Here is a 25,451-nt window from a genome sequence, read left to right on the forward strand (position 1 = left end):
CAGCCCCAGCCCCATCCTCCCTGATGCCCAGTACTCCAGCAGGGGTTCGAGCCTCCGTGGTGACAGGGAAGGAGATGGGGATGTGGAGGCAGGACAGCTGTGGAGGCCCCAAGCTGTCTCTGCAGGCCAAGGCTTGCTGGTGCCCACCCTGGGCAGCAGGTTTGGGCAGAAACACTCTAGAGACAGATGTGGAGCCTTTTCCTTTATTATTTGGAGTTTCTCTGCATGGAAACATGAGACCTCTCCCCCCACCCCACGCCCAGGGGCCTCTGGCACCCCGATAACTGGTACATCAGTCCCTGAAGAGTCCCCTTTAAAATCACCAATATAAAAAAGGAGGGAGGGAGGGCATGAACATCGGACCATCCTCCAGGCCAGTCGCTCCTGGTCGGCAGGCAGGGCAGGCTGGCAGGCAGAGGGGGGCATTGGCTTCTGCACAGGAAGGAACAGGTGTTCCCAGCCCTGGAGAGGAAGCCTCAGCTGGGAAGGGGCTCCGCACATCTAGACTCAGACTGTGCAGACCTAGTGGTTATGTTTAAAGTCCGCAGGTGAGGCCAGCGGGGTGGGCTGGGTGGGTGGCCTTGGGAGTGGGGGGAGGGGACACATCAGGATGCCAAGCAGCCTGGGGCTGTCAGCTCCGCCTGGAGCCCCACCCTGAGGCAGGAACAAGCAGAAGCTGCCTTCCTGGCTTAGCGATGGCACGGGAGGGAACGGAGGAGTCCGTCCTGAGCCCATGGCTGGTGGAGGCAGGGAGGGCCACACAGCTCTACCCAGAGCAGATGAACCGTGGTGGCTGGGAGGTGAGGGGACAAGAGGATGAGGCCGCTTCCTGCTCCGAGAAAGGCACTTGCAGCTGGTGTGGCCTGGCGTGGCGTGGCGGGAAGGCATGGCTTGGCAGATGAGAAAGGGAGAGGGGCACGGCAAGGGGGCCCGAGCCCCCGCCTCATGCAAACATGGTCAGCTGTAACCACTGCCGGGTGGAGAGGAGAGAGGAGAGAGGTCAGCCAGGCACGCAGAAACCCCAAGTCCACCTCCCAGCCCCATGACTCAGGAGCCACCATCTCTTCACCCACTCTGAGGGCAGGTGGGAGAGGGACACTCTTGGGGGTGGGAGGGTACTGGCTCCAGCAGAGACCTCCAGGCTTGGCCCTCCTTTCCTGCCGCCCTCCCAGAACCCAGACAGACACCCTCACCCCGTCCTTCCAGGACTCAGGTGGCCCAGCCTGTACGGCTGGTTTTGAGGCCACAGGCTCCTGCCCCAGGAAGGTAAGAAAACTCCCCGGCCTCAAGCGCATTCACCCACTGGCCAAGGGAGGTTCCCACCTTAAACAAGTCAAAGGTCACGACTCCATCCAGATCTGTGTCCAGAGTTTTGAAAAACCCTGTGTGTTCAAAAAAAAGATGATACGGGGCTGAGAACTCAGTGGGACATTCACGCGGGGCCAGGACCGGCCCCCCTCCTGCCTCACCCCCTACCTCCCCACAGCTTCCCAAGCTCTCTCACTGGTCACAGCCGGGAAGCAGCTCTTCCTGCTGCCTGAGAGCCCCCAGATACCCCTCCCCACCCCCAGTCTCCTGGCACTCAGCCTGTCTGGACCCCAACCCCAGACACCTTCGCCTCTCTGGCACACGCCATGGCACAGGCCTGCGTCTGTCCTTCCCACCAGCTCATGGGGGATGAGCCTGAGACAGAGCCAGAGGCGGGAGCCGGACGGGACACTCACGGAACATGGTCTCCAGCCGCACCAGGCAGCACACGAAGTTGTCGAAGTCCACGGCCAGGTCGGGCTCCGAGTAGCGGGTGATAATGAGCTCATACAGTTTCTTGTTGAGCTTGAAGCCTGGCCCGGGAGAGCGGGGGAGGTCAGGGAGACACTGCACGGCCCGAGGGGACAGGGAGGGGAACTGGGGCTGCAGAGGGTGAGCCCCAAGGCTCAGGGGCATGAAGACCTCCTGGGCAGGGCCAGGGGCTGGGAAGGGCTGGCAAGCAAGTGCGTGTCCCAGAGGGAGCTCGAGGGCCCGGACTGCCGCCAGGAACCGGGCTGGCCAACGAGGGCCCCGGGGTCCAGCTTCATCCTGACGGGGGACTGAGGATGAGCCCTGCGCCTGTCTCACTGGAGGCTCTGGAGCTCGCTCCACCCCCCGGCTGTGTGGCCTCAGGCCCGTCACTTTCCCTCTCTGAGCCGCAGTTTCCTCTGTGAGCAATGGGAATAATAAATGACCCTAACCTCATTAGGCTGCAGTGAGGACAAACGGAAATGCTGATAAAGCACTTAGCTCAGGAACCACGAGTAAAAGGCAAAAGATGGCTGTTACCACATCACCACCGTGGCCACCATCATCCCAGGGACAAGGGCCAGTGGGATGGGCACCGCCCTGGGTAGCTGTCAGGGAAGCAGCCTGGGGCCATCTGTCTGGGGCTCCACAGTTCCGCCAGCGCTAAGCCTCACCTGCAGACTCGATGGCCATCCTCATCTCATAGGCGCTCATGCTGCCTGACTTGTCCAAGTCAAACTTCCGGAAGATGGCCTGGGGCGGGAGAGGAGGGAGAGGGCCAGGCTGAGGCATCAGCCCTCCCGTCCGCCCCGGCGTGCAGGGTTATCGTGGGTGGAGGGGAGAGGCCCAGAGGTGGGTCAGTGGCTGGGATACGTGGGCTCCGAGAGGCAGACCCAGGGTGAGGGCCCAGCCCACACGGCCGGCCTGGGAGCCTGCGGCCCGGCCTGCCCGCCCTGATGGAGGCCGCAGAGGAGGAGGGCGCCCAGCGGGGCCCGCCTACCAGGTAGTTCCGGATGCGGTTCCATAGGATGTTGAACTCCACCAGGCCCAGCTTCCCGTTGCCGTCCCGCTGAGCGGCCGTTAAGTAGGAAACTCCACGGCTTAAACCAGGCACGGAGTGAGAGGGTGCGGCAGGGAAAGGGGGAGACTGGCCGCAGAGAGAGCAAGACGAGGGGCGGGGAGAAGCGGAATAGCCGGCGAGCAGCCAGCCCGGAGCCAGGCCTGCCTCCTTCTGTGAACTGGGGTGGGCTGGGAAGGGTGCAAAAGACCACCAGCTTTCGGGTCATTTGGGAGGCCAGGCCCTGCTCCACCTCTCACTTGACACAAGGCCTGTGCCTCAGTTTCCCCCTCCCAATCAATGGGAAGATGCCCAGGAAGGCACTGGTCCCTCCAACTCCACAGAGTTTGTCCCTTTCTCTGCACTGCTCCCGGGACAGGTCACCCAGCGCTCTTCCCACGCCAACACCCAACCCAAAGCAGCGCTCAGGGAACCACAGCAAACGGGAGGATACGTCCATGAGGTTCACCATGCTGCGGCACGACTCCAGGCTGAAGCCCTTGGTCCGCAGGTCTTTGTCTGCAAGAAAAACCGGGCCCAACACCTCAACCCAGCGAGCTTCCGGGGCCTGCTCTGTGCTGGGGGTTCTGAGTGGGCAGCTTCAGGGAGGTACGGGTCCTGTCCCCTGGTGTGTAAAATCTAGCAGAGCAGGTGTGTAAGATTGTTTCTATCATCAGAAAAGAGATTATGTATTTTAGCAATCAAGCTGGTGTCCCAACAGCTATGTCAACACCATGATTAGAGCAAAGTAAAATGCAACAAGTCCTAAAAGCAGTGCAAGAAATGCAGCAGAACACGCAGCAAAGGTGGTCACGGCAGGGGTGAGGCTGCTGCAGGCCCCGAAGAGTGAGAAGAGAAGGGGAGGAGTTCTGGGCCAAGGGAGCAGCATGGATGGAGGTTAGAGGTCAGAGGCAGCAAACCTCAGGGCAGTGCTGGGAATGCAGAGCTGCCGTGTGTGGCCAAAGCCAAGGGCAAAGGAAAGGTCGGGGGCAGCCGCATCAGGTGTGCACGTTGGGGAGTGAAGCCAGCCAGGCTTCTGCTCACAAGCCACTGGGCCTGGCCCTGGAGGTGCATCTTCTGGGAGGAAGGGGGGCCTGTTCCTTGGCACTAAGGCGCTGTCAGCCAGCTAAGCTTCTATCACACCAGGGCACAGCACTCAGGCACAGAGAACGGGGTCCAGCGGGTGGTGTCAGGAGTTTGGGAGGAAAACGGGGGAGCAGGGCTCAGAAAGGCAGTGTTGGGTCCCCCCACCCATGCAAACCAAGGGATCGGGTTTAACTCAACGTGGGAGCAGAAGCCTAGATTCTGGAGTTTGGAGGAAATGGGGGGCAGGACACGGGTGCAGAGCCGCCGCTCAGGGATGCTCACGTTTGCTGATGATCCTGTTGAGAATTGTCCGCAGCTCCTTGACACTGATCTCCATGTCCTGGGGGAAGAGAGAGGATGGCACCAGCCTTGGGGAAGGGCTGCCCCTCGGTGTCCCAGAGCACCGGCCCCCAACACCTACCGCCCCTGCCAGTTGTCTGAAGAGGCTCTTGAAGCTCTCGTCTATCTCCTCTTCTGAGAGCACTTGCTGGATGGAGACGGAGGAGAGCAGGTCAGGGGTGCCCCAGCCCAGCCCCTGCATGGAGGCAAGGCTGGGACCACTCATTAGCTACGTGTCACTTCAACTCTCTGAGCCTCACTCTTCTCCTCTATAAAATGGGAATCTAGGCCCCACTCTACTCCCCTGCCCGGGGCTCTTGTGGCCTAAACGAGGGGGCAGTTCAGCTCAGTGATGAGGGATGAGGCCTCATATCCCTGCTGCGTGACCTTGGCCAAGCTCCTTAACCTCTGTGAACTTGAGTTTCCTGCTGAGAAGGGAGACAATCATGGCACCCCAAGAGGGCTGTTGTGGAGGAAACGGGGTGACCCAGGTAAAGAGCTCAGCACAGACCCAGCAGAGAGCCAGAGCACAGGGACCCCGTGCCATTATCATCACAAAGTCCTTTGCGAACTTTGAAGTGCTGGGCAAATGAGGGATCAGTATTACTCTTATGGCTCCTGCCAGGAGGGGCTCTGCCCTGCCAGCTGGAGCCTAGGGGACAGGATATCTAGTCCTCATCACACACCCGGGATGAGGGGGAGGAGGAAGGCGCCTGGCGGGGGCAGGGCACGCACCTCGTCAGGGAGATTGGCCTGGATCTGGTCGTCCAGCTCCCTGCAGAGGGTGGGGAGAAAGAGGGGTCAGTGGGGGGAAGTGGGGGGGGGTGCTGTGGGGGAGGGCAGGGAGGGGGCCTTTGACTCACTGGGTCCCGGCTTTCTTCTCTGAGAAGAAGCGCAGCACGAAGTCGCCCTCCTTGTTGGGCTCGAAGGTGGAGGGCACCACCACGTACTCCCCGGGCGGCAGGCGGAAGCGCGTGCTGACCTCCCGCAGGTTGATGAACTGCTCCGACCGGGCCCGGGACGAGTTGGCCAGGAAGAATTCACGCTTCAGGTGCACGGCCGGCTGGCCCACCAGCTGGCGGCAGGGAAGGAGGGAGCGGGGCTGCAGCTGTCCGCTCAGCCCACCTCTACACCCCTAGGAGCTGCCAAGACCCAGACCCAGACCCCATGCTCCAAGTCCTGGCTGAAGGGCTGGAGAGCGGGGCCATGACTCAGTCATCCACAGGCTGTGTGACCCTGACAAGTCATGTTGCCTCAGTTTCCTCATCTGTAAAATGGGGTAACAACCCCGCCTACAACATAGGGTGGAGGTGAGAAGATGTGGAGGTGAATGTAGATACTATGACACCATGAAGTAACATACTCGTTATCATTACTCGGAGCTTCTTCCCCATCAGACACTGCAGGGCACTTTACACGTGGCACCTCATTTACGGATCCACGACAGCCCGCTGTGGGGCGCTCTCGCGCCCATTTTACAGACACCGATACTGAGGCCTAGAGATTAAGCAACTTGCTCAAAGGTGCAGAGCCCTCAGCTGGTCTACTCCCCTGCTCCCCTCCAGTGCCCCAGATGCCTGAGCCAGCACCTACTGGGCAGAGCAGTAACACGGGAAGAGCCTTGTGTGCGTGTCGGGTGGGGCTCTGAGGGCCAGGGTTCATATCCAGCTCCCTCACTTATTACCTTCTCTGACCCCCAGGAGATCACTGTTTGCTCCGCCCATTGAACAGCAGGCGGAGGCGGGGGAGCCCTCTGGGCACCACCAGGCCATGTGTGCTCAGTGGCCTGTAAATCCAGGTGAGTCAGGTGCCACACCTACCTCCCGAGGGACCTGCAGGAGAGACAAAGGACGTTAGAGAAGTGTGCTTGGCCTGGGGGAGGGGGCACGGTGCGTGCTGGGAGGGGCCCTGAGTTTGTAAGACGAGACTAAGGGATGTGGGGACCAGGAGGCAGGGTCCCGGGCCTGGGGCCAGTGGTGACCCAGACCTGCCTTCACACCAGAGAGTGACCTCAGGACCCCAGGAGGGGGCCCCAGGCAGGGTCCTCTTTGTCCCTGGAATGCCCTGGGCCTCAGCTCTGAATTAGAGCCCCTGAGGTGGCCAGCTGCCATGTCCTAAAGCCCAGGCCTATCAGAGGTCCATACCCATCTGCTGTCAGGGGCTCCGGGCCTGGGCCGAGGCTGGGGCTGTCCTTTACCCCAACCAGGGAGGTCCAGAAGTTTCTGTCTGTCTTAAAACACAGTGCGTGAAGCAGGGCCCTCCACAGCCAGCCTCTGCTTACAAACTTCCAAGACAGAGAACTCACTACTCCTCCAGGGCAGCCTACTTGCCCACTTCTTTCTGAAGCTAGCCCAAATCTGTCCCCCAGAAGCTGCCTCCCAGGTGTCAGCTAAGCCAGATCCCTCTTCCCAAGAGCAGCCTTCTGGCTTCCAAGGATGGGGAAGAATCTTAGAATCTTCCCCTTTCCTAGTCAAACATCTTCCTCCCCCTCCACTCGCCTCACAGGATGAATTTTAGGCCCTAAGCCTGGCAGAGTGCCTCAGCAGGTGCCTCCCAGGGGCTCTGTCTAGGGCCACCCATCTCACGGGTGTGACTGGCCCCAGTCCGCTCAGGATGGGCAGGTGGGCAGGTGGCAGTGGTGCCCTCTGGCGCCCCCTAGCAGAGCTTGCCTGTATTGGGGCAGGAGGCCGGCCTTCCCTGCAGGGCTCCACGTGGCTCCCCCATCTCACCTCATAGACCGCGAAGCCAATGGTCTCCATATCGCGGCCGTAGCGGCGCTCGCGGCGGCGGTTCTTCTGCATGAGGGCGAGCACGAAGCTGCAGCCTGACTCGCGACCCCCATAGTCATCATCCGTGTCATCAGTCTCCTCCAGCCGGATCTTGAACTGAGGGTTCACCCAGAAAGTGGCTGCAGGAGGTGGGGAGGCAGGATCAGACCAGGGGTAGAGCAGAGCAGCCTTCCCCTTCCCCATGTGTCTGTCCATTCATTCATTTATTCATTCAACAAATATTACCAAGTGTCCACTGTGGGCCATGTGACAGACCTGCAGTGGGGAAACACATGGTCCCTGCCCTCATGGGCTCACATTCCAGAAGGGGAAGCAAAGTATAAGCAAGTTAGGTTACTTAACAGAACAATTACTAAGAATAAGGAAGCTGGAGTTGGTCAGGGAAGACATCTTTGAGGAGGTGACATTTGAGCTGAGACCTGAAGGGGAAGCCCTGGGACGACACTGGGAAGCAGGAGCCAGGCAGAGGGACAACCAAGAGCCAAACACACAGGGGGACAGCCAGTGTCTACTGAGGCTCGGGGCTCCAGTGAGTACAGGGGACCAGGGAGGTGGCAGAGGTTGGCGGGAGCTGGGTTGGTGGTAAGGAGTATAGACTGAATCAAAGAGCAAAAAGTCCTCTTTACGGGCTTGCACCAGGAGAGGCAAGACTGGATTAGGATTTAAAACGGGGCTGAAGCTGCCGTGTGGACAATGACCAAGAAGAGGCGAGAGAGAGCAGGGTCTGCTATGAGGCCACAGAGCTGCAAAGGGTGACAAGGACCTGCATTTCTGGCCGTTTCATGATTCAGCTGCCTGAACAACCCCCCTGACTAAAATGACCAAGTGCTGGACAGAATAAGCAAAATCTTCTTTTTAAAGGCACTAATAAGCCACAGCATCCCCCCTCCCACCAAAATTTACATTAATCAAAAAGATAATAACGTGTTGGCAAGGATGCAGAGAAACAGAATCTCACACACTGCTGGTGGGAATATAAAATGGCACAGCCACTTTGAATAGTCTGGCAGTTCCCCAAATGCTTAAACATGGAATTACCATGGGACCTAGCCACTCCACTCCTAGGTATACACCCAAGATAAATGAAAACATACGTCCACACAAAAACTTGTATGTGAATATTTATAGTAGCATTACTTATAATAGCTAAAAGGTAGAAACAACCCAATTTTCCATCAACTGATGAATGGATAAACAAAATGTGGTATAACTGAACAATGGAATATTATTCAGCAATAAAAAAGAATGGAATACCGATCAACACTACAACACAGGTGAACCTTGAAAACATCATGCTAAGTGAAAGAAGCCAGACACAACGGACCACATATTGTACGATTCCCTTTATATTAAATGTCCAGAACAGGCAAATCCAAGGAGACAGAAAGTAGATTAGTGGTTGCCTGGGAATGAGGGGGAAGTGGGACTCAGGAGTGACAGCTAGGAGGTACAGGGTTTCTCTTTGGGGTAATGAAAATGTTCTAAAATTGATGTGGTGATGAATGCACAACTCTGTGAAAATACTAAAAGCCACAATGGATTTTACATTTCAAATGGGTGAATGATAGAGTATGTGAATTATATCTTAATAAAGCAGTTTTAAAAAATGGAAACTACGAGCTCTGCGAGGTAAATAATGCCAAAGGACTTCTGTTGACTCCTGGAGACCCTAAGCCCAGCGACAAGAGAAAAAGTCCAACAGGAGAGTCCTTCAATAAAAGTGGGACCTCCACCAGGAATGCCAGCAGTACAAGTGTGAGAAGCAAAAACTGGGAGGAAGGAAAAAGAATTCTCCCTGGGAATTCATTTTTTATAATTTTATTAATTTATTTTTCCCCCAAAGCCCCAGCAGATAGTTGTATGTCATAGCTGCAAATCCTTATAGTTGCTGTATGTGGGACACAGCATCAGCATGGCCGGAGAAGCAGTGTGTCGGTGCGCGCCCGGGATCCGAACCCGGGCCGCCAGCAGTGGAGTGTGCGCACTCAACCGCTAAGCCACGGGGCCGGCCCTCCCTGGGAATTTATAACCACAAGCCAGTCTTCACCCGAGCTTGCAGTTTTAATTCATGCTGCCTGTGAGGTTAAGGTAACCTTACGGAAAGAATTTATTTTTAAAAGAGTTCTGGGGGCCGGCCCCATGGTGTAGTGGTTAAGTTTGGCACACTCCGCTTCAGCGGCCTGGGTTCGCACCGGTTCGGATCCCAGACATGGACCTGCACCACTCATCAGCCATGCTGTGGCGGCAACCCACATATAAAGTAGAGGAAGACTGGCCACAGATGTTAGCTCAGGGATAATCTTCCTCAAGCAAAACATGAGGATTGACAACAGATGTTAGCTCAGGGCTAATCTGCCTTAGCAAAAAGGAAAAAAAAAAAAATTTTGGGTTGGTAGTATACCAGGTGACTGGCAGAAACACTCTGGAGGAACTTAAGTTCAACCAAGGACTCAAAGAACTCCCACAGATGAACTTCTAGGCCAAATGAGACAAAAACCTCACAAAGAATCAAGGCATGACGACTGAGAACCAGCAGCCACAATGGACAAAAGCCAACCCACCAAGACTTCAGATAGTGAAATTATCAGATGCAGAATATAAAAGACTATGCTTTCTATATTTAAAGAAATAAATGAGACGCTTGAAAATCTGAGCAAGAATGAATATATTTGAAATACAGCCATTAAAACTTCCAAAACTTTTTTTTTTTGCTTGAGGAAGACTACGGCTGAGCTAACTAACATCTGCGGCAACTGTCCTCTATTTTGTATGTGGGAAGCCGCCACGGCACGTCCTGATGAGCGGCATGTAGGTCTGCGCCTGGGATCCGAATCTGCGAACCCCAGGCCACTAAAGTGGAGCGTGCAAACTTAACCACCACACAACCCGGCCAGCTCCCAGAAATAAATTTTTCAATTGAAATTAAGTACTTGTTGGAAAGATTAACCAACAGATTTGACACAGCAAAAGAGAAAATTAGTGAAGTGAGAATGGATCTGAAGCAACTACCCAGAATGCGATCCAAGGAGATTAGGAGATTAAGAGATGCAAAATTTAAGAGATGTTAAGAGATACAGAGGATTGAGTGAGGTGATCCAGCTTACAACTGACTGGAATGCCAAAAGGAGAAAATAGAGTAGAAGGAGGTGATATTCCAAAAGATCAGGGCTAAGAATTTTCTAGAATTGTTCAAAGACATTAATCTTCACACCCAGGAAGCTTAACAAATCCACAACAGAATAAAAAGAAATCTACTTCCACATATGGTCAAATTGCAGAATATCAAAGAAAAATAACCTTAAAAGAGAGAAAAGACAAACCATTTCAGAAGATATGCTAGACAGACTCCTGACTTGCACAGCAACAATGGAAGCAGAATAAAGAGTAAGCATCTTCACTGGGCTGAAAGTAACGTCAATACAGAATTCTACATCCAGGGAATTGTCAAAAACAAGCATATTATAAAGGCATTTTACACAAATCCTGAGAAAGTTTATTACCAAAAGACCCTCACTAAAAGAAATACCAAACGATGTATTATCAGGCAGGTGGAAAATGATCTCAGATGAAAGGTCTGAGAATGGTGAGCAAAATACTGTTGTTATGTGGGCAATCCAAATAAATATGGCCTATATCAAATAGTGATGATGATGATGATGTTTAACTAATGGCAGAAAGAAAACTGTTTAGGGGCCGGCCAGGTGGCATTGTGGTTAAGTTTGCACGTTCTGCCACAGTGGCCTGGGGTTCACTGGTTCAGATCCTGGGCGTGGACCTACTCACCACTTATCAAGCCATGCTGAGGCAGCATCCCACATAGAGGAGCCACAACTCTACAACTATGATACACAACTATGTACTGGGGTTTTGGGGAGAAAAAAGAAAAAGAAAAAGAGGAAGATTGACAAGAGATGTTAGTGCAGGGCCAATCTTCCTCAAAAAAAAAAAAGCTACTGAGAATTAAAATACTAGTTAAAAACAGCATATTAAATAAAAGGAGGGAGTGATTCAAGTTAAATATTCTAAGGTCTTTGCATTGTTCAGAGGAGGGTAAAGTTACTGATCAACTAACTTTAGAATTTACTTAACAAGCTCTTAAGTTTTCCAAACTCAGAGAGGGAAAAACTAGTAGAGAGAAAAGAAAAACTCAATCCAAAAGAAGGCATAGCAGGAGGGACAAACAGAAAATGCATAGGGAGTTTGCTGAAATAAATACAAATATACCAGTGATCACATTGAGTGTAAATGCATTAAACTTTCCAACCAAAGGACAAAAGTTTTCAAAGTGTATTATTAAAAAAAGCTAGCTATATGCTGTTAACAAGAGATAACTACTAAAACACTGAGGTGTAAAAAGATCAGACATCAAAGAGTATAACAAGACACACCACAAAAACACTAACCAAAAGAAAACTGGAATAGTTATAGGAACATCCACTGAAATAGATTTTTTTTTTTCTTATGTGATAAAGATTAGCCCTGAGCTAACATCTGATGCCAATCCTCCTCTTTTTGCTGAGGAAGATTGGCGCTGGGCTAACATCCGTGCCCACCTTCCTCCACTTTATATGGGCCGCCGCCACAGCATGGCTTGACAAGCGTTGCGTCCATGCGTGCCTGGGATCCGAACCTGCGAACCCCGGGCCCCCAAAGTGGATTGGGCGCACTTACTTAACGGCTACGCCACTGGGCCCGCGCCACACTGAAATAGATTTGAAAGTAAAAAGAATATTAGAGATGAAGGTGGTCACTAGATAACAATTAAAAAAAAAAAGGTTTAATTCACTAGGAACTTATAAAAATTCTAAACTTGATGTGCCTAATATCATAGCTCAAAATATGTAAAGAAAAATAATTGAAAGAAATAGAGAAATTGGCAAAGCCACCAGGACGGTGTGAGATTTTATCATCCCTCTTTGGTTAATTGATAGATTAAGTGGACAAAAGAATCAATAAGTTTGACATAATGAACCATTACAGAACATGCCCTCTAACACTCAGAGAATAGTGTACCGGTCAAAAGAATAGATTCCAGGTTCCCACTCCCTGGATTCAAATCCCAGCTCTGCCACTAATTAGATTAGTGTCTTTGATAAATTGCTTATGTCTCTGTAACTCACTTTCCTTATCTGTAAAATAGGGAATAACAGTTTATTTCAAAGTGACATAAATTAGGTTAGATATAAATAATAAAATAACTAGGAGGTTATAACACAGAGGTTTTGATTATTGACTGAATCTCTGTATTGTTATAGGTCTATTTAGATTTTCTATTTTTCTTGAGTCAATTTTGGTAGTTTCTTTCTAGGAATTTGTCCATTTCATTGAGGTTATTGAATTTGTTGGCATACAATTATTCACAGTAATTCCTTATAATCCATTTATTTCTGTTAGGTTGGTAGTGATGTTCTCTCTTTAATTCCTGACTTTAGTAATTTGACTTTTCTTTTTCCTTTTGTTTTTAATCTGCCCCCCATTCCCCCGCAGATCCCTCTTCCCCAGCCTCCGTCCTCGACATAATCCCTCCCACCACCACCTCCTCCCCCCGCGGATCCCTCGCCCCCAGCCTCTGTCCTCGACCTAATCTGCACCCCCCCACCCCTCCCCGCAGACCCCTCGTCCCCAGCCTTGACCCCTCAACCCCACCTTGCTCCTCCGGCGCGGCCCCGCCCACCAGTCCCGCCTCGTAGGCGTCCAGGCGGCGCAGCAGGTCGTGGCGCCGCAGGGAGGCGAGGAGCTCGCGCGGCAGTGGCAGAGCCACGTGCTCAGGGTCCAGCTCGTTCTGCTCGAGCAGCACGGAGAAGAGGTCCAGGCCGCTCTGCTGGCGCCCCAGCTTCCTCTTGCCCACGAGGCCCTGGCAGGAACTTGAGCTCGGTCAACTCGCTGCTCGACAGGTCTGCCGATACCGAGTGCAGCAGCACCACGAACGGGTCCATAGCGGTGGGCGACGACGGGTCCCACCCAGCCCGCCGCCCGCTCCCCGCTCCCGCCTCCGAGAAGCGCAGCTTCTTGCTCACGCCCCCACCCCCGTCCCGACCCCACGCCCGGAAACCCACTGTGAGGCCCTCCCGCCCGACGTCTCGCGAGACCTCCAGGACACGCGCAGGCGCCCGGAGAGGGACTGTAGTGGGTTCCTTATTCCTGTTCAGTTAGGCTAAAGGTTTGTCAATTTTGCCGAGCTTTTAAAATAACCAACTGTTGGTTTCATTGATTTTGCTCTATTGTTTCTCTATTCTCTATTTCATTTACGTGGATTTTATTATTTCCTTTCTTCTGCTTGCTTTGGGTTTATTTTGCCCTTTTACTAGTTTCTTAAGATGGAAGATTAGGTTATTGATTTGAGATCTTTCTTTTTTAACATAGGTACATAGTGTTTTAATTACCTTTCTGTGTGATTTCTCATTTACATTATCATTTCTTTTTGATAAACTAACTCATTCTATGAGGCCAACATTACCTTGATACCAAAGCCAGATAAAGACATCACAAGAAAATTACAGACTAATATCACTTATGAATATTGATATAAAAATCCTCAACAGAATACTAGCAAACCAAATCCAACAATATGTTTAAAAAAATTACACACCATGAAATAGGATTTATCCTAGGAATGCAAGGATAGTTCAACGAGTTCAACATAAGAAAATCAATCAATGTAATACACCACATTAAGAGAACAAAGGGAAAAAACACATGATCATCTTGGTTGATGCAGAAAAGGCATCTGACAACATCCAACACACATTCATGATAAAAACATTCAGAAAATTAGGAATAAAAGGAAACTTCCTCAATATAATAAAGGGCATTTATGGAAAACCCACAGCTAACATCATACTCAGTGGTGAAAGACTGAAAGTTTTCCCCCTAAGATAGGAACAAGATGCCCACTTACACCACTGCTATTCAACATTGTACGGGAAGTTCTAGCTAGAGCAGTTAGTCAAGAAAAAGAAATAAAAGGCATCCAAATTGGAAAGGAAGAAGAAAATGATTCTTAGTAACAAAGTTACTAAGCTAATAACAAATTCAGCAAAGTTGCAACTTACAAGATCAAGATGCAAAAATCAGTTGTGTTTCTATACATCAGCAATGAACAATCCAAAAAGGAAATTAAGAAAACAATTCATTTACATCCTTTTTCACAGAAGTGGAAAAGCAGATTCTCAAATTCATACAGAATTGGAAGGGATCCAGAACCCAAAACAACTTTGAAAAAGAACAAAGTTGGAGGACTTACATTTCCTGATTTCAAAACGTAGTACAAAGCTACAGTAATCAAAACAGTGTGGTACTGGCATAAGAATAGAGATATAGACTAAAAGAATAGGACTGAGAGTCCAAAAATAAATCCATACATTGATGGCCAATTGATTTTTGACATTGAATGGTGTCAAAACCATTCAATAGAGAAAAGAACAGTCTTTTCAACAGATGGTGCTAGGACAACTGGATATCCACATGCAAAAGAATTAAGATGGCACCTACCTCACACCATGTACAAAAATTAACTCAAAATGGATCAAGGACCTAAATGTAAGAGCTAAAACCATAACACTCTTAGAAGAAAACAGGGATAAATCTTCGTGACCTTTGATTTGGCAATGGATTCTTACATATGACACAAAAGCATATAAGCAAGAAAAGAAAAAATAGAAAATAGGGCATCATCAAAATTTAAAACTTCTGTGCCTCAAAGGATACTGTCAAGAAAATAAAAAGACAACCACAGAATGGGAGAAAATATATGCACATCATCTATCTCATAAGAGTCGTATCCAGAATATATAAAGAACACTTACAACTCAACAATAAAAAGACAAATAATCCAATCTAAAACTCAGCAAACTATTTGAATAGACACTCCACAAAAGATATACAAGTGGCAGATAAACACATGAAAAGACCCTCAACATCATTAGTCGCTATGGAAAAACAAATCAGAACTTCAATGAGATACCACTTTACACCCACTAGGATGGCTGTAACAAAAAAGATGAACGATAACAAGTGTTGATGAGAATGTGGAGAAGTTGGAACCCTCATACATTGCTAGTGGGAATGTAAAATGTGCTGCCACTTTGGAAAACAGTTGGCAGTTCCTCAAAAAGTTAAACATGGAGTTACCATACAACCTAACAATTCCACTCTTACTTATAGACCAAGAGAACATACGCTCACAGAAACACGTGTACATGAATGTTCACAGCAGCATTTTACTCGTAATAGCCGAAAACTGGAAACAACTTGTCAACTGATGAATGAATAAGCAAAATGTGATATATCCATACCATAGAATATCATTCAGCCATACAAAGGAAATGAAGTACTGATACACACTACAACACAGATGAACTTTGAAAACATTATGCTAAGGGAAAGAAGCCAGGCACAAAAGGCCACATATTATATGATTCCATTTATATGAAATGTCCAAAAGAGGCAAATCTATAGAGGCAAAAATTAGATGAGTGGTTGCCAGTGGTTGAGGGGACAGGGAAGGGAGTGACCGCTAATGAAGGGTTTCTTTTGGGGTAGTGAAAATGTTCTGGAATTAAGATATACTTGGAGGGAAATTTACTGTTTTAGGTGCTTACATAGAAAAAAAAAATAACTCGAATTAATGAGATAAGCATCTAATTTAAGGTCATAAAATAAAGTCTAAAAAGAAATCCAAAGAAAGCAGAGGAATGAGATAATGAACAGAAAAGCAAAGATTAATGATATAGAAAAAAATACTATACAAGGGATTAACAAAGTCAAAAGTTCTTTCTTTGTAAAGTCTAATATTGACAAATCTCAAACAGGATTAATAAAGACAAAAGAGGCATGCAAATAAGCAACACTATGAATAAAAGAGAAGATATATCTTCACAGATGAAGTATCAGACTATATTAAAGATAACGTTACACTAACAATTTTGAAAACAGATGCAAAGGATAAACTCCTAGAAAATATAACTCATCAAAATAAGCTCAACAGGAAATAGACAACCTAATACTCCTATCACCACTGAAAATATTTAATATCAAAAGTTAATCATCACACTCCTATTCAACCCTCTACAGTCCTGGCCATCATATTAAACAAGAAAACGTAACAGAAGTTAGAAGAATTGGAAAAGAAGAAACAAATTTATCATATTTACAGATACTATATTGTCAATTAGAAAACCGAAAAGAATCTACAGAGAAATCAGTAAAATTAATTACAGTTTAACAAGTTTGCCAGATACAAATAAATTTAAAAGGTCAACAATAAATTTAAAAGGCATGTTACTGTATCAGCAACTATTACTAAGGAGATGCAATTTTAAAAGAGCTACCACTTAGAATAGCAACAAGATGATAGAGTGTCTAGGAATAAATCTCAAAAGATGTATAAGCCCTTTATGATGGAAATTATACAATTTTATTGAAAGACATTAAAGAAGGCCAAAATAAATAGAAATATACCACATTCTTGGATAAGACTCAAAATTGTAAAGATGCCAGTCCTCCCCAAATTGGTCTATAGATTCAATGTAATTCCAAATTAAAATCTCAAATGGTTTTTCGTAGGACTTGGTAAGCTGATTCTAAAATTCATATGGAAAAACAAAGGGCAAGAATAGCTAAGAGACTCTTGAAGAAGGAATTTACCCTGTCCAATAGTAAGACTTCTTATAAATCTATAGTAATGAAATCAATGTGCTATTGGCAGAGGGAGAAATCAAGCGACAGAATGACAAGCCCAGAAACAGATCCATACATATATGGAAGCTATACGATGGAGCAAGGACAGATTTCTCAATAAATAGTACAGGAAACAGTGGTTATCTATTTGGAGAAAAACTGAAATTGGATCCCTATGAGGGAGAAGAATTCTTCAAAACAGAAGGCTGTGAGCCGTGTCGAGAACAGCTGGAGGATGCAGGACCCGAGAACAGAGCGGTGGAGTATTTGGCAAAGCCAAAGCTGAGAGTCCCCTTCAAAAGAACAATTTCAGCAGCGTGGTGAGGATGGAGGCTGGATTGGAGGGGGTTAAAAACTGAACCGGAAGTGAGAAAGGAAACGGAGTGTGGCAATTCCTGGAGTGTGGCAATTCCTGAGATACTTTGCCTTGCAGGGGAGCAGAGAAATGGGTGGGGAAGTGGGGTCAAGAGAGGGCTGCTTTAAGACAGGTGATTCTCCATGATGACAGGAGTGAGAGGTGATGGATGAAGGTGAGGGAGAATGGGATCCAGAGCAGAGGTGCGGGGGTCCCCGTGAGCAGAGACAGTTCTACCACTGTCACAGGCAGGAAAGCAGTAAAGATGGGTACAGGTCCAGACAGGCTGGGGGATTTGGAGGTGGGAATATGAGGGGGGGTCCTGCGTGATGAGGTCTATCTTTCAATGAAGTACAAGGCCAGGTCCGCAGATGAGAGTAATAGCAAAGGGCCGTTTGAGAAGAGAGTGGGGACATTACTAACTAGTAGTGGAATTGCTATGGACCATGCCAGGCAGTCATTTGAGGTTTGTGGCTATGAATTTACCCTGCCCTGGTTGTGTGCTTTCTCTCCAGCCACATTCAATGGTTCCAGAGCCGGTGGAGAGGGTTCAACTAGGATTGTGTTTGTGCCAGGTGAGAGGAACAGAGGGAGACAGGAGCCAGGAAACTGAGAGTGTTTGCAGGGACAAGATTAAACCGGGTAAGGAGAGAAGACAAGAAGGGAGATGAAGGATGGTGCAATAGTGAGTTCAACAGTTAGATAGTTCAACAGGCTGAGGACTGCAGAGTAAGGAAGCTAAAGTGTCAGGGCAGCCCGGTGGCATAGCGGTTAAGTTCCCGCGCTCCACTTTAGCGGCCCGGGGTCCACAGGTTCAGAGCCTGGGTGCGGACCTTCGCACCACTTGTCAAGCCATGCTGTGGCAGCGTCCCATGTAAAGTAGAGGAAGATGAGCGTGGATGTTGGCCCAGGGCCAGTCTTCCTCAGCAAAGAAAAAAAAGAGGATTGGCAATAGATGTTAGCTCAGGGCTAATCTTCCTCAAAAAAAAAAGGAAGCTAAAGGTCAAGGGTGGAGGTCAGAGTGGCACCTTTGGAAGGGTGTGTCCTCAGGGTGGTGGCTGAACTAAGGTGAAGGAAAAGGTTGCTGCAGGTGAGGATGGCAAAGAACTGGGAGGCCAGGCTGTGGACCAAGTCATAGATCTAGAAACCCAGGGAAAGGTGACAGAAGGATCAGGGAGGAAGACAGTGGGCCAAGAGGAAGGTCTCAGCCTAAAGAGTGACAGGAAGGTGGCTGGATGGCAACAAAGTCTTCTCCCCGTATTAGCACCCTGGGCTCAGCCCCTAGGATGCTGTGCCAAGTGTGGCTCTTTAGAATGGCCTCCTTACGAGGACATTCAATATGTTACTCCTTAAAGCAACTTCGAGAGGTCAGCACAACTATCCCTATCTTACAAGTGAGGAAACTGAGGCTCAGTGCGAAGACCTGCCTTGCCTGAGGCCCTCGAGCCAGGAGGCAGCACACCCCAGACCCCACCCTGCACGCCCTTTGTGCCCATGCAGTCAGGTCACCTGGGTAGTTCCGGCAGCCCCCTGCGGTGCTCCCCCGCCGCCAGGTGCCCTCATAGAGCATGGTGTTCCATTTTCGGAACCTCCTGCTCTGGAGCGCGTCAGGCGTCAGGTTGCAGATCTCCAGGCGGGTGAACTCACGCAAGAAGTCTCGGAATGACATCCTAGGGGTCAAGGGGCAGAGGTGAGCCGTGGCCCCCAGCCAGGGCACAGAGGGATGAGGCACAGGCTGGGTTTGTGGGGATTGGGAGCTGGGGTGCAAGGCCTGAGAGGGGCCAGACTGGGAAGGCTGCTCACCAGAACTCCCCGTCCTCCATCTTGACCCGGAGCTGCTCCCGTTCATAAGGGTCTACATTGTTCCACTCCGAGGAGCTGTGGGGAGAAGGTCACTGCCAGGGGCTGGTGGACACGGTCCCTGGGGCCTGTCCTCCCCTAGCCTAGGTCAGGAGCCCCCTCAAGGTTAAGCCCCAAGATCCCAGTTCCAGGGGTTGCCTTGTCAGGGCCGGGTCAGATGCTGAGGATGCTCCCAGGCTGGGCACAGGGGCCCGCACAGCCTATGCTTTGTCAGGGCAGTCCCCAGACCCAGTAACATGAAGATGGGCCCCTCTGCTCAATCCTGAGCCCACCCCTGGCTGGCAGAGCCCCAAGCAGAAATGCCAGTGGCACTGAACAGCCTCCTCAAGCCTCCCCAGCCAGTGGCCACTGTCCCTCACCTGTCACTCCAGGCTCCTGTCCACTCCACCTCGCCCCAGGGGTTCCGCATCCGGATCAGGTTCACCATCTGGCCCCGGTAGTTTACCTGCTCCCCAGAGGTCCCGTCAGTGCCTGCTCTGGCATGCACTTTAACACCCCTTCCCGCCACCCCACCCTCTCGAAGCCATGCTCAGCACCCAACACCACACATGGGAAATGCAGCTTGTCCTCTAGGAATTTACAACAGGAGGGAGGCAGCTGTGCACACAAAGTGCAATAAACCAGGACAGGATAAGATAAACATCTCAGGATAAGAGTCCCCAGGAGATAGATAAGGTGCTGCAGGAGGTCCAGGAAGAGCCAGCTCCTCCCACAGCCCTGATCACAGGCCAAAAAGACAAGGAAGAAGGAACCACCCTGCAGGGTGGGCCACGTGGGACAGTACCTGCTTGGCCCCGGTCACAGAGTAGGCGTGGCCCTTCACCAGCTTTTTGAAGGTAACCGCCTCCATGTCCAGAACGCTGGAGATCTGCAGAAAGACACATGTGCTGTGGTCAGCGTCCCCACCCCCAGTCAGGAGATGAGCCCCGAGCACTCATGGGTCTCGAACATTCCCCTGTACACACACAACAGCTATTGGGAGTGGCAGGCAGGGACCTCGACCCAATCTAGCCCATCACCCCCACAGATAGACACTGCTCCTAGAAAGGTACTCCACCATCACTACCACTGGTGGGGGGCCTGGGCACCCCACTGACACTGCTTTGGCCAGAGCTGGCCACTCCCTATGCGAACATACACGTGCACACACACAGCCATGTGTAGCCACCCCAGAGCCACAGGCCCTCAGAAGGCCTCGTGTGCAGACACAGTGAGGCGGAGAAGAGGGGTGAGGACAGGCTAGAGTCAGCTAGGACTGGGAAGAGGGTGGGAATGGGGTCAGAATTGAGGATGTAGTGCTGTTGGGGGTGGAGCCTGAGATCAAGGGTGAGGGAGGTCTGGGCATGAATTGTGGGCACAGAAGAGCAGAAGAAGTGAATAGAGTGAGTACAGGATGAGGCTGGGGCCCACAGGAGCTGGGACCAGGGAAGAGCTGAGGTCTGAGGCCGGTCAACTGGACAGCAGATGGGCATGGTGTTAGATGCCAAGACCGAGGAGCAGAAGCTCGGGAAACAAGCTGAGGCCTGAGGTTTCGGGGACAGGAATGACACCAGGCGTGGAGGTGGAGGATGGGACTGAAGTGATGGATGAGGCTGGGTGAAGATCCAGAGATGGTGTGAGGTGAAGGGTGGGGTCTGGAGCCAAGCCTGGGGCAAGGATGAGGCTGGCCTGGGGTGGGAGAGGGAACTGCTGGAAGAGGAGACTCAGGTCACGGATCAGGGTGTGAGGGTCGGGGCACACGGGTCCGGGCTGGGTGCACTCACGTCAATGGAGCAGCCCAGCAGGGAGCCTCGCTCCAGCGCCTTGAGGATGATTTGGTAGAGGTCGCTGGGCGCCTTGCGCAGCTCGTACCACTCGGTGACCCCACCTGTGAAGTCCTCAAAGCCCTCTGAGGTGCTGCCCCCCGACAGGGCCTCATAGCTGCCGTTCACCCTGCGGGAGGCCCCAGGTCAGCGCTCTGGCACCAAGCAGGACCCCACACCCAGGGTGGCCTGCAGCTGTCCCTGGGGCCCCTACTCACTTGGCATAGGCCTTCTCCAGCAGGGCGCTCCAGAACTCGTTGCCTTGGGCAGAGTGCACGAACAGCAGCTTCCCGTCCTTGGTGGGCAGCAGGTCATCCACGACCACATCCACCCACTCCCCAAACTGCCACAGCTGTGGGGGGGAATCACAGTGAGTCCCTCCTTTGGGGTCCCCCAAGCCTGGGCTCACATCTCAGCTCTGCCACTTACTAGATACCTGATCCTAGATCATGTATCCCAGACACAGAACCCTGAGCAGGTTATCCTCTCCGAGCCTCAGTTTCCCGACCCATAAAAGGGAACAGCAGCGCCTTCCTCACCGTTAAACTAAAGAAGATCACAAAAGCACAGCTTTTAGGACAGCGCTATCGGTATTTCTGAAACAGACCAAGATGTCTCCCCAGGTATGGGGAACCAGCCCCCTACCTCTCTTCTCCCCATTCTAGGCCAGGGTGAGTGTGTGGAGGGGGTCGGGGTGGGGGGGATACATATGTAAATCAGGTGTGGAACAAAACCTACAAAATGGGCGGGCGGAGTTCCCGCAATCATGGGGTTTGCTTCAGAGATGCTGTGATGGGTCGACTGCCCAGGGTGGGAGGAGTCGGGCGCCTGAAGCCAGAAGCGACCAAGTGCTGCTGGGGGGTGGGGTGGGGCGGGGGGCAGAGATGGTGCAGAACAATGGGCTAAAGGGAGGAGATGGGCCCAAGTAGCGCGGGTTGTGGGGGAGTGTTGAGCGGGCCAATCAGAAACCAGGGAGGAGCGGATTGGAGGAGTGCGGGAAGGGGGCGGGGAAAGGGCGGAGAGGCCACACCCCCGCGGGCCAGCGCGGGCAGGTGGGGCACTTGGCCAAAGGCCGCCCAGTGGTCCTGTGGGTCCTGTAGGCCGTCTCCTCCGCCCTAAGGCGGGTGAGGATGGAGCAGGGTAAACGGCTGCCTGCCTAGGCTGAAGGAGAGGACACCCAGGAGTCCCGGGGGCAGGGCTGGGGCCACCGGGGCCAGAGGGGCTCATCTCAGGTTCCTGGGGGTGTGTCTCTCCCAAAACACCAGCTCACTGAGAATTCATTAGTGTGACTTCAAAAATGGGCGCTGTGCGCAAATAAGGTCAGGAAAAGCTTGTTTAAATAGACTTAATCGCAAGTCTTTCTTTTCTGCAGGGCTCTGTCAGAGGCTGGAGGTTGCCCAAGCACAGGAGGACTTAGGGGTGGGGGGCGAGGGGGAGACTGATGCCAAGGGTGGAGATGCCACATGTGCTGGTCTGTTTTCCCCAGCAGAACACTCCTTCTTTTTCAGATGGGGGAAACAGAACCTGGGGAGGAAAAGGATTTGTCCCACAGGATACAACAGAGATCTTTCTACTCTTCCAAGCACTTTCTCCTGCATCCGCACAACGACCCGGGAAATCTGCCAGCAGAGAAATACCTGCCCAACCATTTCACACATGACAGATCCAAGAGGCAAGGAGAGGTCAAATACCTTATAGGAGGGTGGCCCCCGCAGGGTGTGGCCCTGAGTCACCCTAAGTTCAGACTGCTGTGCCTCATCAGTCCTCACCTCCTCCAGTGCTTGTACCCCTCTGTCCCCCACCCCCTGGCCCCAGGTGGGTGCGGCGCCCCTTACCTGGAAATGGAAGATGCCGGCATAGCCATTCTGGAAGCTTTGGCCGTGAGGAACCACCCGGTGCAGGAGGGTGTCATTGAGGGTGAGGGAGGCGATGGCAGCCAGGAGCCAGCAGTCCCCTGGGATGGGAGGGACCCATGTCAGGCCTGCTCTACGATCTGCCCCCAGTGGTGCACATGAGTGCCCATGCTGGGGAGAAACTGAGGTTCCCTCGACTTACAGAAAAGACCCAGGAATCTGGGCAAACCAGCCCCAGCACTGACAGCCAGAGCCTGTCTGAGCTTGCAGGAGGGAGGGGCTTGGGCAGAGCTGGAAGGAATGGGCATGGGGAGCTACTAAGGAAAAAACATTCAGAATCCCCCAGGGCCTACCCAGGGCTCCCTGGCAGATGTCTGTGCGGGTGGCTCCATCCACGATGAACTGGGGGTTTGAGAACAGCTCCTGCAAGAGACCTAGAGTCCTGTCTCTGGGCTGGCCCCTCCCAGACACTGAAACCCAGCCACCCCAGACCCCACTGCCCACTAAGACCTGGAGTCTCGGACCCAGTCCTCACCCAGGATCAAGGGTAAACTGAGTCCCACCCCGGGTGGCCCCTCTCACCGTGGGACGCTTCCACTTGATGCCATAGGTTTTGGAGGAGTTGGGGCCCAGGTCCTTATAGCCCAAGCTCTGGGGCACTGGGGGGAAAGCCTCATCACGAAAGAGGACCCCCTTCTGCAGGCATTGAGTCTGCAGCTGCTCATAATTCTGGCCCAGGTACTTGATGGCGTTTTCATGGCTGCCCAGGCCCAGCTCCTTGGCCCGAAGCTTCTGCACTTGTGCAGACACCCCAGTGCAGTATACCGGAGTGATGATCTCCTCAGCCATCCTGCAGGGCAGATGCGCCTGCTCAGAACACAGGCCTTCCCAGACTAGAATTGGGGCTCCTGCCTGTCTCTGCCCACACTTCCTCCCCAAACCTGCCCACCTCCCTAGGCTCCCAGAATCCAGGAGAGGAGTTCCCCAGCCCCCAGATGTGCTGGCCACCACCTCCCTACCCCCACACAATGCCACCACCTCTCCTCTCCAACACTCCCATTGTCCTGGGCCTGCAGTCCTGTGGTCAGCCAGCTAGGCAGGTGGAGCAGGGCGGAGCCCCGAGATAATAACACAGGGAACCGGGAAAGTAGAGACCCCAGGGAAGGCGTCTGACCTTGTTTGCCTGCTGCCTGTAACCCCTCCCCAAACTAGCCAAGATCCTACACGCTGGCCCCTTTTCCTGGCTTGGGGACTGAGAACTCCAGGCAGTCAGGATCCCCCTCCCCAAGCCTCGGAGACAGACGAGGTGACCAGGGCCTCAGAGCCTTCCCCTCCGGCCTTCCCCCAGCCCAGCCCCTGGAGACAGTGCTGAGCGCAGGCTGGGGCGGGTGCCTGGGCTGTGCGGCTTCCCGAACCCCCGCCCCTGTCCCTGTCCCAGGCACTCAGAGGGCAGGGGGACGGGGCAGCCCCTCAGCCCCGGACCAGTGGCCGGAGTCGGAGAATCCTGGCCCGGCCACCCAGCTCCTTACCTGGGGGAGGAGTGTCTGGGAGGGTCGCTGCTGTCCCTGCGGCTGGCTTCCTTGGTGGCAGCTCAGGGCAGGGCCCAACCAGGAAGAGCGCTCCTCCCCGCCCTCCTCGGGCCCCTCCGCCCTCCCCCCTCCCTCCCCCCTCCCTCCCCCCTCCCTCCTTCCGTCCTCCTCCTCCTCCTCGGGCTGCTACCCTGCTTCCTCTCGGCTCTCCTTTATCTCTCGGGCACCTTCTCTGGCTCTCTGTCTTACTCTCGGTGTCTCCCCGCCCCTCCCTCCGCAGGCCCGTGGGCAACTCCAGGAGAGGACAAATTAGTAAAAGGCAGAGTCGTCCCCGGGGAGGGGCCAGCGCCTGTCGGGGTGGGAGGCCTGGGGCCGGGACGGAAGGGCACCGCGGGGGAGGGGCAGGGCAGGGCAGGGGTATTTTTAACCAGGGGCAGCAGCTCGAGTTGCAGGGCCGGGCGGCCCCACCCCACGCGGCGCCCCCGGAGGGCATTCCCCGGCGCTCTGTCCGCGGCGGCGCCGCCTCCTGCAGCCCCCGGCCCGTCCCCCGGGCCCTCCTCCGCGGGGCCGCAGCTGTCCCCACCCTCCGCCCCCGCCAGCGCAGCGCCAGCGCGGGGCCGAGATTACCTCGGGCTGCGGCAGCTGCTCGGAGGGCCGGCAGGGCTGGCGGCGAGCGGATCTCTGCCGGTCGCTGGGCGAACGGCAGCCGCACCCGCCGGGGCCTCGCCGCAGCCCTCCTGGCTCCTGGGCAGGGCCGGCTCCCCCTCCCACTCCCGCGCCCTGGGGCGCACGCTCGGGGCGCGCCACTCGGCCTTGGCGGCTCCGTGCGCCGGGCGGGGCGCGGGGATCAGTCCCCCAGGCCGAGGCTGGCCGCGTGACCCTGGCTGAGTCCCTGCCTCTCTCGGCCTCGGTTTGCCGGTTCACGCAGCGAGTAGGATGGAGATGAGCGACTGTGGGAGCCCATCTTTCTCTCGCGCTCTGGGGTCTCTTGAACCGGGAAACTGCGAGAGGTGGCCATCCCTGCCCTCTCCCCAAGGCCTCGGCCCACCCACTGGGAGCACCCTGTGCCGCCTTACCCAGGAGGGGGCGGCAGAGGCTTCGAGCAGGACGGCAGGCCCACCCAGGACCCGGAGATCCTGCCTCCGCGACTGCAAGGAGCTGGAGAGCCAGGAATCGGAGAGGGGGGCTGCGGCGGTCCTCCTGCTCAGGTCTTTTCACCGAGCCTGGGGGCCGCGGCCAGCAGCTGCTGCAGCTCTTACAGGATGTATACACTAGCATTTTGCTGGAAACAGTGCATGGCTCTCCTAGGATTTTAGGGCCCGCGACC

General features: G+C 52.9%; 1 protein-coding gene across 2 annotated transcripts; it reads right to left on the reverse strand.

Moving 5' to 3' along the window:
• Positions 1-189: 189 nt before the first annotated feature.
• CAPN1 (calpain 1) lies at positions 190-25,431 on the reverse strand. Of its 2 annotated transcripts, none has more exons than XM_058526444.1 (22): positions 25,201-25,431; positions 23,178-23,445; positions 22,949-23,018; positions 22,578-22,696; positions 20,961-21,094; positions 20,704-20,872; positions 19,725-19,808; positions 19,300-19,385; positions 18,884-18,958; positions 18,590-18,750; positions 6,988-7,166; positions 6,079-6,090; positions 5,122-5,333; positions 4,994-5,033; positions 4,341-4,406; positions 4,202-4,259; positions 3,288-3,352; positions 2,777-2,845; positions 2,451-2,529; positions 1,725-1,841; positions 1,324-1,382; positions 190-970 (listed from the first exon to the last, which is right to left on the reverse strand). In XM_058526444.1, exons 2-22 carry the CDS (start codon positions 23,442-23,444, stop codon positions 944-946), a joined length of 2,148 nt encoding a protein of 715 aa, XP_058382427.1. In that variant the 5' UTR covers position 23,445; positions 25,201-25,431; the 3' UTR covers positions 190-943. The 2 variants fall into 2 exon arrangements, with proteins under 2 accessions (XP_058382427.1, XP_058382426.1); XM_058526443.1 differs by lacking the exon at positions 25,201-25,431 and adding an exon at positions 24,125-24,226.
• Between the last annotated feature and the right edge of the window lie 20 nt (positions 25,432-25,451).

The sequence above is a fragment of the Diceros bicornis genome, chromosome 31 (genome assembly GCF_020826845.1).
Source record: "Diceros bicornis minor isolate mBicDic1 chromosome 31, mDicBic1.mat.cur, whole genome shotgun sequence".
Lineage (NCBI taxonomy): Eukaryota > Metazoa > Chordata > Mammalia > Perissodactyla > Rhinocerotidae > Diceros > Diceros bicornis.

What these genes read in the sequence shown, in the direction of transcription:
- CAPN1 (XM_058526444.1), bottom strand. Translation starts at nt 23,444, where the DNA reads ATGGCTGAGGAGATCATCACTCCGGTATACTGCACTGGGGTGTCTGCA. An exon ending in CTGGAGAAGGCCTATGCCAA is followed by an intron (nt 20,873 to 20,960) that starts GTGAGTAGGGGC and finishes GGCCTCCCGCAG; the next exon opens with GGTGAACGGCAGCTATGAGG. An exon ending in TGCTGGGCTGCTCCATTGAC is followed by an intron (nt 19,809 to 20,703) that starts GTGAGTGCACCC and finishes GTCTTTCTGCAG; the next exon opens with ATCTCCAGCGTTCTGGACAT.